The 15,533-nt window shown below is 47.5% G+C and overlaps 1 protein-coding gene across 1 annotated transcript; it reads right to left on the reverse strand.

Moving 5' to 3' along the window:
• Positions 1-53: 53 nt before the first annotated feature.
• On the reverse strand, positions 54-14,964 carry KPTN (kaptin, actin binding protein). Its single transcript, XM_077193018.1, has 13 exons — positions 14,695-14,964; positions 13,109-14,304; positions 11,079-11,161; positions 10,415-10,499; positions 9,567-9,621; positions 9,386-9,461; positions 8,286-8,359; positions 6,564-6,673; positions 5,773-5,853; positions 5,201-5,264; positions 3,666-3,801; positions 1,991-2,164; positions 54-439 (listed from the first exon to the last, which is right to left on the reverse strand). Exons 2-13 carry the CDS (start codon positions 14,271-14,273, stop codon positions 80-82), a joined length of 2,463 nt encoding a protein of 820 aa, XP_077049133.1. The 5' UTR covers positions 14,274-14,304; positions 14,695-14,964; the 3' UTR covers positions 54-79.
• Positions 14,965-15,533: the final 569 nt, after the last annotated feature.

The raw sequence follows: 15,533 nt of genomic DNA on the forward strand, positions 1-15,533 counted from the left end.
CCCCAAATCCCCCCCCTGGACCCTTTGGGGCTCCCCCAGCAATTCTGGCACCATTTTTCGGAATTTTTTTGGGAATTTTTTATTGGAATTCCGCAGGTTTTGGGGTGGGGGAGGGGCTCTCCCCCTCCTCCTCTTCCTCCTCGGCCTTTTCCAGGCTTTTTGCCCAATTTTCCGCATTTTTCCCCCAATTTTCTGCCATTTTTTCTCTTTTTTCCAGGTTTTTTCCCCATTTTTCCGGGGTTTCTTCCCATTTTTCCAGGTTTTTTTCCTGTTTTTCCGGGTTTTTTGCCCATTTTTCCGGGGTTTCTTCCCAACTTTCCGGGGTTTTTTCCCGATTTTCTGGGTTTTTTTCCCGATTTTGCCGTTTTTGGCCCCATTTTTGCTGCACCTCCCTCCGCAGCCGCTCCCGGAGCAGCCGCGCCGTCGGCTCCAGGCTGTGCTGGGGGAAAATGGGGAAATTTGGGTGAAAAAATGGGAATTTTGGGAAAATATCGGGGATTTAGGGTGAATTTTGGGGGATTTGGGGAAAAAATTGGGGAAATTTGGGTGAAAAAATGGCGATTTTGGGGAAATATCGGGGATTTAGGGTGAGTTTTCGGGGATTTTTTGGGGATTTTTTTGGGGATTTTTTGGAGGATTTTTTTGGGATTTTTTTGGGGGATTTTTGTGGATTTTTGGGGGATTTTTTTGGGTATTTTTTGGGGTATTTTTTAGGGATTTTTGGGGGGATTTTTGAGGGTATTTTTGGGAATTTTTTGGGGGGATTTTTTTTGGGTTTTTTTTGGGATATTTTTGTGGATTTTTTGGGGGGATTTTTTTTGGGATTTTTTTGTGGAATTTTTTGTGGATTTTTTTGTGGTTTTTTTGGGGGATTTTTTGGGGGATTTTTTTGTTGATTTTTTGTGGTTTTTTTGGGGATATTTTTTGGGGGGATTTTTTTTGAGGATTTTTTTGGGGGGATTTTTTTGGGGATATTTTTGTGGATTTTTTTGATGATATTTTTGGGGCTGTTTTGGGGGATTTTTTTGTGGATTTTTTTAGGGATTTTTGGATTTTTTTGAGGATATTTTTGGGGATCTTTTGGGGGGATTTTTTGTGGATTTTTTGTGGATTTTTCTGGGCATAGTTTGGGGATTTTTTGGGAGATTTTTTCGAGGATTTTTTTGTGGATTTTTTGGGACATTTTAGTGGATTTTTTGGGGGATATTTTTGGGGATTTTTTTGAGGATATTTTTGGGGTTGTTTTTGGAGATTTTTGTGGATTTTTCTGGGGATTTTTTTGGGGGATTTTTTGGGGGGAATTTTTTCGGGGATTTTTTTTTATTTTTTTCTGGATTTTTTTTGGATTTTTTTGGGGATTTTTTTGGGGATATTTTGGTGGATCTTTTTGGGATTTTTTTGGGGATATTTTTTTGGGGGGGATTTTTTTGTGGATTTTTTGTGGATTTTTCTGGGCATAGTTTGGGGATTTTTTGGGGGATTTTTTCGAGGATTTTTTTGTGGATTTTTTTGGGATATTTTTGGGATATTTTTGTGGATTTTTTGGGGATTTTTTTTGGATTTTTTTGAGGATTTTTTTGTGGATATTTTTTGGGGGGGGATTTTTTTGTGGATTTTTGGTGGATTTTTTTGGGGATTTTTTGGGGATTTTTTTTGGGGATTTTTTGGGGGATTTTTTTGGGGATTTTTCTGGGGATATTTTGTGGAAATTTTTGTGGATTTTTTTGGGCTGTTTTTGGAGATTTTTGTGGATTTTTTTGTGGATTTTTCTGGGTATTTTTTGGGACATTTTTATGGATTTTTTTTGGAGATTTTTTTGGGGATATTTTCTGGGGATATTTGTGGATTTTTGTGGATATTTTTGGGATATTTTTGTGGATTTTTGGGGGGATTTTTTGGGGGATTTTTTGGGATTTTTTTTGTGGGATTTTTTTGGGGATTCTTTTGGGGATTTTTTTTGGGACATTTTTTGGGATATTTTGGGGGTCACCTGCAGCACGTGCAGCCCCCCCAGGCAAACCACGGCGAGCTCCTGCAGCCCATCCCCCGTCAGGTCCAGCGGCTCCAGCGCCAGCAGCGGGGACGGGAAACGGCGCGACCACAAGGGCCGGAATTGGCCAAAATCGCCTGAACTCGACCCAAAATATTTGTAACAGAGCAGCTCCTGTGGGGGGGGGAAATGGGGGCAAAATCAGGGGGAAAATTGGGGGAAAAATGGGGAGAAAATGGAGGAGAAATGGGGGAAAATCGGGGGAATATTGGGGGGAAAGTGAGGGAAAATAGAAAAAAAATGGGCAAAAATTGAGGAGGAATGGAGAAAAAAAAAAGGAGAAAAATGGGGGGAAATAAGGAAAAGTTGGGAGAAGAATGGGGGGAAAAAAGGGGGGAAATTATCAGGGGAATGTTGGGGGAAAATTGGGGAAAACTGTGGGGAATGTTGGAGAAAATTGGGGGCAAAATTAGGGGAAATTTGGGGGGAAATTGGGGAAAAATAAGGGAATATTGTGGGGAAAATCTGGGGAAAAAATGGGGGAAGATTGGGAGAAATTCAGGGGAAAAATGGGGGAAAAATTGGGGGAAATATGGGGAACACTGGAAGAAGAATGGGGGTAAAGTGGAGGGTAAATTGGGGGAAAAATGAGGAAAAATTGTGGAATATGGTGGACAAAATGGGTAAAAATTGAGGAAAAAAATGGGAAAAAAAATGGGGAAAAATTCAGGGGATATGGGGGGAAAAATTGGGGGAAAATTGTGGAGAATGGGAGGAAAACTGGGGGAAAAATCAGGAGAGATTCAGGGGGGGAAACGGGAAAAAAATGGGGGAAAACTGGAGGGAAAGTTGGAGGGAAAACTGGGAGAAATTCAGGAGAAAAATGGGGGAAAATCTGGAAAAAATGGGGGAAAATTGGGGAAAAATCAGGAGAGATTCAGGGGGGAAAATGGGAGAAAAAATGGGAGAAAAATGGGAGAAAATGGGGGAAAATTCGGGAAAATCAGGAGAGATTCAGGGGGGAAAAATGGGAGAAAAAATGGGGGAAAAATGGGAGAAAAAATGGGGGAAAATTGGGGGAAAATCAGGAGAGATTTGGGGGAAAAAATGGGGGAAAAATGGGAGAAAAAATGGGGGAAAATTGGGGGAAAATCAGGAGAGATTTGGGGGGAAAACTGGAGGGAAAGTTGGGGAAAAATTGGGAGAAATTCAGGGAGAAAAATGGGGGAAAATCCGGAAAAAATGGGGGAAAATCGGGGAAAAAATCACGAGAGATTCAGGGGGAAAAATGGGAGAAAAAATGGGAGAAAAATGGGAGAAAATGGGGGAAAATTGGGGAAAATCAGGAGAGATTCAGGGGGGAAAAATGGGAGAAAAAAATGGGGGAAAAAATGGGAGAAAAAAAGGGAGAAAATGGGGGAAAATTGGGGGAAAATCAGGAGAGATTTGGGGGGAAAACTGGAGGGAAAGTTGGGGAAAAATTGGGAGAAAAATGGGAGAAAAATGGGGGAAAATCCGGGAAAAATGGGGGAAAATCCGGGAAAAATGGGGAAAATCTGGAAAAAATGGGGAAAATCCGGAAAAAATGGGGGAAAATCTGGAAAAAATGGGGGAAAATGGGGGAAATTGGTGGGACCTCAGGGAAGGTTGGGCCTGTGGGGCCCTGGGGTCCCACCTGGCCGTAGGTGCCCAGCAGGACCTCGGCGGCGCCGTCGAAGTCGACGTCGGTGACTTTGGCACAAACGACGGCGTCGGAGCCGCGGCTGCCGGGCAGCGCCAGGGGCTCGGCCAGGCCCCGCCTCAGGAGCCTCCTGGGGACACAGAACAGCCCCAAAACGTCCCAAAACGGCCCCAAAAAGGTCCCAAAACGGCCCCAAAAATTCCCCAAAAAGGTCCCAAAAATTCCCTAAAAGGTCCCAAAAATTCCCCAAAAAGGTCCCAAAAATTCCCCAAAAAGGTCCCAAAAATTCCCCAAAAAGGTCCCAAAAATTCTCCAAAAAGGGCCCCAAAAATTCCCCAAAAAGGTCCCAAAAATTCCCTAAAAGGGCCCCAAAAATTCCCTAAAAGGGCCCCAAAAATTCCCCAAAAAGGTCCCAAAAATTCCCTAAAAGGGCCCCAAAAATTCCCCAAAAAGGTCCCAAAAATTCTCCAAAAAGGTCCCAAAAATTCCCTAAAAGGGCCCCAAAAATTCCCCAAAAAGGTCCCAAGAATTCCCCAAAAAGGTCCCAAAAATTCCCTAAAAGGGCCCCAAAAATTCCCCAAAAGGGCCCCAAAAATTCCCTAAAAGGTTCCCAGAGCCGCCCTCAAAAAGCTCCAAAAAAACCCCCCCGAAATTCACCAAAAAAAGTCCCCAAAATCCACAAATCGCCCCTAAAAATTCCACAGAAATTCTGGCAAAGGTTCCCCAAAAGTCCCCCCCAAAAAGTCCCTGGAAGTTGCCAAAATGGTCCCCAAATTTCTGCCCCAAAGGGCGTCAGAAATTCGTAAAGAAATTCACCCAAAATTCCCCAAAATGTTCCACGAAATTCTCCCAAAAGTTCCCCCAAAAAATCCACCCCAAATTCCCCTAAAATATTCCCAAAAAGTCTCCCCAAAAATCACCAAAAAATCCCCAAAAAATCCCAAATCCCCGCGGCTGCTGGGCAGCTCCAGGAGCTTCAGGAGCCTCCTGGGGGGACAAAACAGCCCAAAATATTCCTAAATATTCCCCAAAAAATTCCCAAAAAATCCCCCAAAAATGAAAAAAAATTCCCGCAACAATTCCATAAAATTCGCCAAAATTTGAAAAAAAAAATCCCCAAAAATTCCGAAAGAAATTCCCCAAAATTCCCAAATTATCAAAAAAATTCCCCCCAAAATTAAAAAAAAAACCAAAAAAAAATTCCCAAAAATTTCCCAAATATTCCCCCCCCCCCAAAATATTCCCTAAAATTCCCAGGACACCCCTCCAAATTCTCCCCAAAAATTCCCAAAAAATTCCCAAAAATCCCTCCCAAAACTCCCTACAAATCCTCAGAAAAAAAATCCCGGAGTGGGAATTTTGGGAATTTTTGGAATTTGTTTGGATTTTGGGGAATTTTTCGAGGGAATTTTGGGATTTTTTGGGGCGATTTTATGGGAATTTTTTGGGGGATTTTTTAGGGAATTTTTTGGGGGATTTTGTTGGGAATTCTGTTGGAATTTTGGGAATTTTGTGCATTCTGGGCTCACCTGTAAACCACAGCAGACTCCAGGGTGCTGCTCACCAGGAGGCTCCAGGAATCCTCGGGATCCTCTGCAGGAAATTGGGAAAATGGGATGAAAAAGGGGGAATTTGGGGAATTTGAGCTTTCCCCATTTCCCCCCATTTTTCCCAGTTTTTTTCTCTTTTTTTTTTTCCCATTTTCCCTGGTTTTATCCCATTCTTTGCCCCATTTCCCTTGAGGTCTTTTTTTCCAATTTTTTCCTGTTTTCCCCCCCCATTTTTTCCCATTTCCCCGCTGTTTTTCCCATTTTTCTCATTTTTCCCCTCGTTTTTCCCCGTGTTTTTCCCATTTTCCTATTTTCCCCCATTTTCCCCCCATTTCCCTGGATAGATCCCAGTTGGATCCAGCCCCAAAATCCCAGTTTTTCACCCCATTTTCCCCACTTTCCCTGGGTCTTTCCAGCCCCAAAGTTCCCATTTTCTCCCCCCATTTTCCCCCTGTTTTTTCCCTTTTTTTCCCCATTTTTCCCCCATTTTCCCCCATTTTTTCCCCCATTTTCCCATTTTTCCCCATTTTTTCCCCATTTTCCCCTCTCACCGTGTTCCTCCATGGGCAGCTGGAAGAGCAGCACGGCCGAGATGGGCCCGTCCTGCTGGGAGCTCCAGGTCTGCAAAATAACTACAGAAAAATGGGGTGAAAAACGGGGATTTTGGGGAAAAAATGGGGGGGAAATGGGGGGTGAAAACTGGGGATTTTGAGGATTTCGGAAACTCAGAATTTTTGGGATTTTGGGAATGCAGATTTTTGTGATTTTTGTGAATTTGGGATTTCTCAGCCCCGCGTGCCCTCGTCCACGTGACTTTGGGAATTTCAGGATTTCGGGAATTCGGGGTTTTGGGAATTTCAGGACTTTGGGAATTGAGGATTTTGGGAATTTCAGGATTTGGGGAATTCAGGATTTCAGGAATTCGGGGTTTTGGGAATTTGGGAATTCAGAGTTTTGGGAATTTGGGAATTTGGGATTTCAGGGATTTTGGGATCTCCCACCCCGCGTGCCCTTGTCCACACGATTTCGGGAATTCAGGATTTTGGGAATTTCAGGATTTTGGGGAATTTGGGGTTTTGGGAATTCGGGGTTTTGGGAATTTGGGAATTCAGATTTTTGGGATTTTGGGAATTTGGGAATTCAGATTTTTGGGAATTTGGGAATTTGGGAATTCAGGGATTTCAGGATCCCCCACCCCGCGTCCCCTCGTCCACGCGATTTTGGGAATTTCAGGATTTCAGGAATTTCAGGGTTTTGGGAATTCGGGGTTTTGGGAATTCGGGGTTTTCGGGAATTTGGGAATTTGGGAATTTGGGATTTCAGGGATTTGGGGATCCCCCACCCCGCGTCCCCTCGTCCACGCGCGCCGCCCGCACGAAGCCGCTCTGGCAGCCCAGGGCCGAGAGGCGATGGCCGGAACCGGGCAGGGAGCGAACGTCCAACCACAGCACCCTGGAAACGGGGAGAAAAATGGGAAAAACGGGAAAAAATACAGAGAAATACGGGGGGAAATAATGGGGGAAATAATGGGGGAAATAATGGAAAAAAATGGGGAAAAAATGGGGGAAATAATGGGGGAAATAATGGGGGAAATAATGGGGGAAACAGGGAGCGAACGTCCAACCACAGCACCCTGGAAACGGGGAGAAAAATGGGAAAAACGGGAAAAATACAGAGAAAAATGGGGGGAAATAATGGGGAAATAATGGGGGAAATAATGGGGAAACGGAGTGAACGTCCAACCACAGCACCCTGGAAATGGGGAGAAAAATGGGAAAAACGGGAAAAATACAGAGAAAAACGGGGGGAAATAATGGGGAAATAATGGGAAAAAATGGGGAAATAATGGGGGAAATAATGGGGGAAATAATGGGGAAAACAGGGAGTGAATGTCCAACCACAGCACCCTGGAAACGGGGAGAAAAATGGGAAAAATGGGAAAAATACAGAGAAAAATGGGGGGAAATAATGGGGAAATAATGGGGGAAAAAATGGGAGTGAACGTCCAACCACAGCACCCTGGAAACGGGGAGAAAAATGGGAAAAACGGGAAAATACAGAAAAATACGGGGGGAAATAATGGGGAAATAATGGGAAAAATAATGGGAAAAAATGGGGGAAATAATGGGGGAAATAATGGGAAAAATGATGGGGAAACAGGGAGTGAACATCCAACCACAGCACCCTGGAAATGGGGGGAAAAATGGGAGAAACGGGAAAAATACAGAGAAAAACGGGGGGAAATAATGGGGAAATAATGGGGAAATATGGAGGAAATAATGGGGAAATAATGGGGAAATAATGGGGGAAATAATGGGGAAAATAATGGGGGAAATAATGGGAAAAATGATGGGGAAAAATAATGGGGAAACAGGGAGCGAACGTCCAACCACAGCACCCTGGAAACGGGGGGAAAAATGGGAGAAACGGGAAAAATACAGAGGAAAATGGGGGGAAATAATGGGGGAAATAATGGGGGAAATATGGGGGAAATAATGGGAAAAATAATGGGGAAAATAAGGGGAAAAATAATGGGGAAACAGGGAGTGAACGTCCAACCACAGCACCCTGGAAATGGGGAGAAAAATGGGAAAAACGGGAAAAATACAGAGAAAAACGGGGGGAAATGATGGGGGAAATAATGGGAAAAATGGGGAAAAAATGGTAAAAATTATGGGGGAAAGTGGGTAAAATAATGGGAAAAAAAGGGGAAAAAATAAAATGAGACAGAGAAAATCAGGGAAAAATCCGGGGGGAATGGGAAAAGTTGGGAAATATCAGGAAAAAATGGGGAAAAATTTGGGGAAAATCAGGGAAAAATGGAAAATTAGGGAAATTCAGGGAAAATCAGAGAAAAACGGGGGAAAATGGGGACAAAATACAGAAAATCAGGGAAAATCTGGGGGAAAATCAGGGAAAATTAGGGAAAAATCAGGAAAAAATTAAGACAAAACACAGAAAATCAGGGAAAAATTGGGAAAACCAAGGAAATTTAGGAAAAAATGGGGGAAATGAAGGAAATTCAAGGAAAATTGAGGGAAAAGAGGAAATATTGGAGGCTCACGTGCTGGGCAGGTCCTGGAGCTCGGGGAAGAGCAGCTGGATCGGCTGCTCCTCAAACTGGTGAGAGCCAGGGTTCTGAAATGGGGGAAAAATGGGAAAAAATGGGAAAAAATGGGAAAAATGGGAAAAATGGGGGAAAAGGGGGAAAATGGGAAAAAAAGGGGAAAAAAGGGGGAATTTTGGGGGGATTTTGGGCCATTTTTGAGGGATTTTAGGGGATTTTTCGGGGAAATTTGGGGGATTTTTTGGGATTTTAATGGGACCTTTAATGGGATTTTTGGGGAGATTTTGGGGAATTTTTATGGGGATTTTGGGGAATTTTTGGGCGATTTTTATGGAGATTTTTTTGGGGGATTTTGAGGGATTTTAATGGGGATTTTTATGGAGACTTTTTGGGGGGAAATTTGAGGGAATTTTGGGGTTTTTTTTAGCATTTTTGTCGGATTTTTTTGGGGGGTTTTGGGGGATTTTGATGGGCATTTTGGGGGAGAATTTGGGGGAATTTTTAGGGTATTTTTGGTGTATTTTTAAGGTGGTTTTGGGGCATATTTTCGGGTATGTTTTGGGGCATTTTTGGGGTGTTTTTAGCTTTTTTTTTGTTGTATTTTGGGGGTATTTTTGGGGTACATTTCGGGCTATTTTTAAGGTGTTTTGGGGATATTTTTGGGGGTATTTTGGGCCATTTTTGGGGTGTCTCACCTCTCTGTGCAGGTGGATGGCTGCGTGGATTTTGGGGTTTTTTGGGTATTTTTTGGGACATATTTCAGGGTATTTTCGGGAGTACTACGGAGTAATTTTGGGTAATTTTTGGGTGTAATTCAGGGTATTTTTGGGGTATATTTTGGGGATATTTCGGAGTATTTTGGGGATATTTTCAGGGTGGTTTTGGGCCATTTTTGGGGGCTGTTTTTGGGGGTGTTTGGGGCCATTTTTGGGGTGCCTCACCTCTCTGTACAGGTTGTTTTTATGGGATATTTTGGGCAGTTTTTGGGTATATTCCAGGGTATTTTGGGGTATATTTTGGGGATATTTTCGGGGTGGTTTGGGGCTATTTTCAGGATATTTTTGGGGGTGTTTTGGGCCATTTTTGGGGCGCCTCACCTCTCGGTACATGTGGATTGCAGGGTCATTCCCACTGAGCAGGAACACGGTCTCCAGGTGCTCCCCCACCCTGACCCTGTGGGTTTGGGGCCCTTTCAGGCAATTCCAGCATTTTTTAGGATTTTTTTTTTTTGAATTTTAGGATTTTTTGGGGTTTTTTTGGGGGGTTTTTGGCACTCACTGGGCGTGGCACAGCTGGAAGGGGGTGAAGCGAAGCTCCAGGTTCAGGCAACTCTCTGGGGAGGGGCAGGGACATTTTGGGGGGTCCCAAACCCATTTCTGGGGTCCCAAATCCATTTCTGGGGTCCCTGATCCCATTTGGGGATCCCAGTCCCAATTTGGGGGATCCCAAACCCCTTTTGGGGAGTCCCATCCCCAGTTTTGGCTCCCCAGTCCCTTTCTTGGGTTCTCATCCCCATTTTGGGTTCCCAATTCCATTTTCGGGGTCCCATTCCCATTTTTAAGCTCCCAAATCCCATTTTTGGGGTCCCATCCCCATTTTTTGCATCCCCATCCCCATTTTTGGGTTCCCGTCCCTATTTTTGGGTCCCATCCCCATTTTCGGGGTCACTGATCCCATTTTCAGGGTCCCATCCCCATTTTCAGGGTCCCATCCCTATTTTTTGGGTCCCCATCCCCATTTTCGGGGGTCCCATCCCCATTTTTGGGGTCCCATCCCCATTTTCGGGGTCACTGATCCCAATTTTGGGTCCCCATCCCCATTTTCGGGGTCCCCATCCCCATTTTCGGGGTCCCATCCCCATTTTTGGGGTCATTGATCTCAATTTTTGGGGTTCCCATCCCCATTTTCGGGGTCCCATCCCCATTTCCGGGCTCCCATCCCCATTTTCGGGGTCACTGATCCCATTTTCGGGGTTCCCATCCCCATTTTTTGGGTCCCCATCCCCATTTTTGGGTTCCCATCCCCATTTTGGGGTTCCATCCCCATTTTTTAGGCTCCCATCCCCATTTTCGGGGTCACTGATCCCAATTTTTGGGGGTCCCATCCCCATTTCCGGGGTCTCTCACGGGCCACCGAGTCCAGGTCGAACTCGCAGCCGGGCTCGTAGTCGCAGTAAATGTTGAGGAAGGGGCTGGGTTTGTCCCCCGAGTCCTGGGGGACCCCAAAAATCACCTCAGACCCCCCAAAATCGCCTGAGACTCCCCCAAAAACCCCCGGACCCCTCAGAAATCATCTGAGACCCCCAAAAATGGCCTGAGAACCCCAAAAAACAACCCCAGAACCCCCCAAAAAACAACCCCAGAACCCCCCAAAAAACAACCCCAGAACCCCCCAAAAACAACCCCAGAACCCCCTAAAAACAACCCCAGAATCCCCAAAAAACAACCCCAAAACCCCCCAAAAAACAACCTCAGAACCCCCCAAAAAACAACCCCAGAACCCCCAAAAAACAACCCCAGAACCCCCAAAAATGACCTGAGACCCCCCCAGAAATGACCTGGGAACCCCCAGAACAACCCCAGAATGCCCAAAAAACACCTGGGACCCCCCAAAAAGCTCTCGGACCCCCCCGAAATCCCATCTGAGACCCCCAAATGCCCTCTCAGACCCCTCAAATCCCCCCAAATCCCCCCAAATCCCCTCAGAGCCACTCCAGGACCCCCCAAATCCCATCTGGGACCCCCCAAATCCCCCCCAAATCCCCCCCAGGACCCCCGGTGCCCTCCCCACCTTGATGAAGGTGATCCCCACCACGAGGCCGCGCTGGGGCGGGGATTTGGGGAAGGAATCGATGGAAACGATCTCGGCATCCACTGCAGGGCAGGGGCAGAAAAATCCACTGGGGACCCCAAAAATATCCCCCCAAAGGCCTCGAAAATATCCCCAAAAAATCCCCCCCAAAAATAAAAAACATCCCCCAAAAAATAAAAAACAACCCCAAAAAATCCCCCCCCCAAAAAATAAAAAACATCCCCAAAAAAATCTCCCCCAAAAAATGCCCCCAAAACTGCTCAAACACCCACCAAAAACTCCCCCAAAATATCCCCCCCAAAACCCCCCTAAAAATCCTCAAAAATTTCCCAAAATATTCCCCAAAATCCCCCCCAAAAAATTCCCCCCAAAAAATCCCAAAAAGTTCCTCAAAAATCCTAAGAAATAATTTTTAAAATGCCCCCAAAAATCCCCAAAAGAATCCTAAAAATTCCTCTAAAACCCCCCCAAAAAAATCCCTAAAAAATCCTAAAAAAAAAAAATCCAAAAACCCTCCCAAAAAACTCCCCAAGAAAAAATCCCCTAAAAAGAAAAAAAAAATCCTAAAAAATCCCCAAAAATTCCCAACAATTTCCCCATTTCCTGTGTCCTGTTAGCCCCACCATCATTCCTGTTGTTATCCCCATTATTCTCATTGTTATTCCTGTTATTCCTGTTGTTATTCCCATTATTCTCCTTGTTATTCCCGCTGTTATTCCCGTTGTTATCCCCTCCATTATCCTGTTGTTATCCCGTTGTTATCCCCGTTGTTGTTTCTGTTATCTCATTGTTATTCCTGTTGTTATTCCCATTGTTCCCATTGTTTTCCCCCCCATTATCCCACCTTTGTTGTTGTTGTTGCTTTCCCTGCCATTATCCCGTTGTTATCCTGTTGTTATCCCTGCCGTTATTCCCATTGCTATTCCCGTTATTCCCGTTGTTTTTCCCACCATTATCCCGTTGTTATCCCTGCTGATATTCCTGTTATTCCCGTTGTTATTCCTGTTATCCCGTTGTTGTTGTTGTTGTTATCCCATTGTTATTCCCATTGTTTTCCCATTGTTATCCCTGTTATCCCGTTGTTGTTACCCCTGTTGTTATCCCATTGTTGTTATTCCCATTGTTGTTCCCGTTATATCCCCCCCCCTCCATACCGGGTATGCAGGTGAACTGCAGCTGTTCCCGTTATCCCATTGTTGTTATTCCCGTTGTTGTTATCCCATTGTCGTTATTCCCATTGTTATTCCCATTGTTGTTATCCCCCGTACCGGGTATGTAGGTGAACTGCAGCTGTTCCCGTTATCCCATTGTTGTTATTCCCATTGTTCCCGTTATCCCCGTTGCTGTTCCCGTTATCCTGTTATCCCATACCGGGTATGTAGGTGAACTGCAGCTGTTTCCGTTATCCCATTGTTGTTATCCCCGTTGTTCCCGTTATCCCATTGTTGTTATTCCCATTGTTGTTATTCCCGTTGTTTATCCCCGTTATCCCATACCGGGTATGTAGGTGAACTGCAGTTGTTCCCGTTATCCCATTGTTGTTATCCCCATTGTTCCTGTTATCCCTGTTGTTGTTATTCCCGTTATCCCATACCGGGTATGCAGGTGAACTGCAGCTGTTCCCGTTATCCCCGTTGTTCCCGTTACCCCATTGTTGTTATTCCCGTTATTCCCGTTATTCCCGTTATCCCATACCGGGTATGTAGGTGAACTGCAGCTGTTCCCGTTATCCCATTGTTGTTATTCCCGTTATTCCCGTTATTCCCATTGTTGTTTATCCCCGTTATCCCATACCGGGTATGTAGGTGAACTGCAGCTGTTCCCGTTATCCCCGTTGTTCCCGTTACCCCATTGTTGTTATTCCCGTTATTCCCGTTATTCCCGTTATTCCCGTTATCCCATACCGGGTATGTAGGTGAACTGCAGCTGTTCCTGTTATCCCATTGTTGTTATTCCCATTGTTATTCCCATTGTCGTTATTCCCGTTGTTTATTCCCGTTATCCCATACCGGGTATGTAGGTGAACTGCAGCTCCCGGGCCAGGGGCCGCAGGCGCGGCCGCAGCTGCCGGTACCGGAACAGCAAAACCTTTCCCTTGAGAGCCGCTGCCAACAGCGCGCCGGGACCCGGGACGGCAACGGGAACGGGACCGGGAACGGGACAGGAACTGGGAATGGCACCGGGACAGGAACTGGGAATGGCACCGGGACCCGGGACAGCAACGGGAACGGGACCGGGAACGGGAATGGAACCGGGACAGGAACCGGGAATGGCACCGGGAATGGCACCGGGACCCGGGACAGAACCAGGAACAGAACCGGGACAGGAACTGGGACACGAACTGGGACAGGGACCGGGAACAGGACCAGGACAGGGACTGGGACAGGAACTGGGACAGGAACCAGGAATGGAACTGGGAACGGGACCAGGAACAGAACCAGGAATGGGAACAGAACCGGGACATGAACCGGGAACAGGAACAGAACTGGGACAGGAACCGGGAACAGAGCCAGGAATGGGACTGGGAACATGAACAGAACCGGGAACGGGAACTGGGTCAGGATCAGAACCAGAACCACGGCCCAAAACGGGAATGGAACCGGGAACAGAACCGGGAACGGAACCGGGAACGGAACCAGGAATGGAACTGGGAACGGAACCGGGAATGGAACCGGGAATGGAACCGGGAATGGAACCGGGAATGGGAACAGAACCAGAACCGGGGCATTGAACTGGGTGAGGATCAGAACCGGGACCAGAAATGGAACCAGGACCAGAACTGGGACAGGAACCGGGACCAGGAACTGGGTGAGGATCAGAACCGGGACCAGAACCGGGAATGGGAACAGAACCAGGACAGGAACCGGGACTGGGAACAGAACCGGGACCAGGAGCAGGAACGGGACCAGAACTGGGGCCAGAACCAGGACAGGAACTGGGACAGGAACTGGGACATGGAACTGGGGCAGGATCTGAACTGGAACCGGGACCAGAACCGGCACCAAAAGCAGCCCCGGGCCCCCGGCCCGGGTCAGGAGCGGTGCCGGTACCGGAACCAGGCCAGGCCCGGGCGGGAACGGCCCCGGGCAGCGCGGCCAGGCCGTAGACGTTGCTCTGGGAGCCGAGGCGGCTGAAACTGTCCTCGACCAACGGGCACCGGGACCAGAGAGACATCACGGAACCGGGACAGGACCGGAACCGGGACCTGCAGAGAAACAGGAGAGAAAAGGGATTGAAATAACGGGAGAGAACCGGGAGAGAACTGGGGTTGAAGCAGGACCAGACCGGGACAGAACCGGGACCAGAACGGAACCGAGACAGGAACGGGACCGAACCGAGACCAGGACTGAACCGGGAGAGAAACTGAATGGGAGGGAACCAGGAGAGAACCGGGACAGAACCGGGACCTGACGAAAACCGGGACAGAGACGGAACCGGGACAGAACCAGGACCGAACCGGGACCGCTGGGACTGGGAGAGAACCGGGACAGAACCAAGACCGGGAGCGAACCGGGCCAGGCAACGCCGCGGGCAACCCCAGCGTGAGCGAACCGAGCCAGAGCCGGGAACGGAGCGGGAGCGAAGCGGGAGGAACCGGAGCAGAAACGGGAACGAACCGAGGCAGAAGCGAGAGGAACCGAGAGCGAACCGGGCCGGGCAGCGCCGGGGGCAGCCCCACCGGCAGCGCCGCGCCGGGGCCTTGCGGGGAGCGCGGCGCGCGGCGATGACGTCAACAAGCGGCGACGGGAGGGGTTTGGCGGCGCGGGCGGGGGTTGAGTGACAGCTCCGCCTCTTGGGGGCGTGGTCAAAGCGCCATAAAAGGTAATGGAGCGCTTAGAGGGCGCGGTTTGTGAGGGGGCGTGGCCTAAGCGGGGGGAAAGGGAATTTTGGGGTCAGAAATGGAATTTTGAGGTCAAGGGGGAAATTTTGGGGAATTCCGGGGCAAATGAAGCAGCCCCTCCCCGCTTGTCCCCAATTAAAAAAGACCCGCCCAAAATGAGGCCACGCCCCCCAAACCAGGGAACGCCCCTCCCAACCAGGCCACACCCCCATAATTAGTGAAGGGTAAAAAAAATGAGGCCACGCCCCTTAAAAACAGGTCACGCCCCCGAATAGAGGCCACACCTCAAAAAAAGGTCACGCTCCCAAAATGAAGCCACACCTCCAAAAAGAGGGAACGCCCCCCCAGAAGAGGCCACGCCCCTCAACGACAGAGACTGTTCCCTAAAATCCAGGAAATGTTCATAAAAACCTGAGGCCACACCCCGAAAATTAAGCCCCACCCTCAAAATGTAGCACCACCCCCAAAAATCCAGGCCACGCCCCCCAAATTTGGGAGATGCTGATAAAACCCACAGGCCACACCCCCAAATGTGAGGTCACACCCCCTAAAGATGAACACCACACCCCTAAAATGAGGCCACGCCCCCAAAG

The sequence above is a fragment of the Agelaius phoeniceus genome, chromosome 36 (genome assembly GCF_051311805.1).
Source record: "Agelaius phoeniceus isolate bAgePho1 chromosome 36, bAgePho1.hap1, whole genome shotgun sequence".
In the NCBI taxonomy this organism is placed as follows: Eukaryota; Metazoa; Chordata; class Aves; order Passeriformes; family Icteridae; genus Agelaius; species Agelaius phoeniceus.

Excerpts from the sequence above, each read along its gene's own strand:
- KPTN (XM_077193018.1), bottom strand. The coding sequence starts at position 14,273 with ATGTCTCTCTGGTCCCGGTGCCCGTTGGTCGAGGACAGTTTCAGCCGC. Across the intron at positions 8,360-9,385 it reads CAATCCACATGTACCGAGAG|AACCCTGGCTCTCACCAGTT; the intron begins GTGAGGCGCCCC and ends CCCCCATTTCAG. Across the intron at positions 3,802-5,200 it reads GAGTCTGCTGTGGTTTACAG|GAGGCTCCTGAGGCGGGGCC; the intron begins GTGAGCCCAGAA and ends CTGTGTCCCCAG.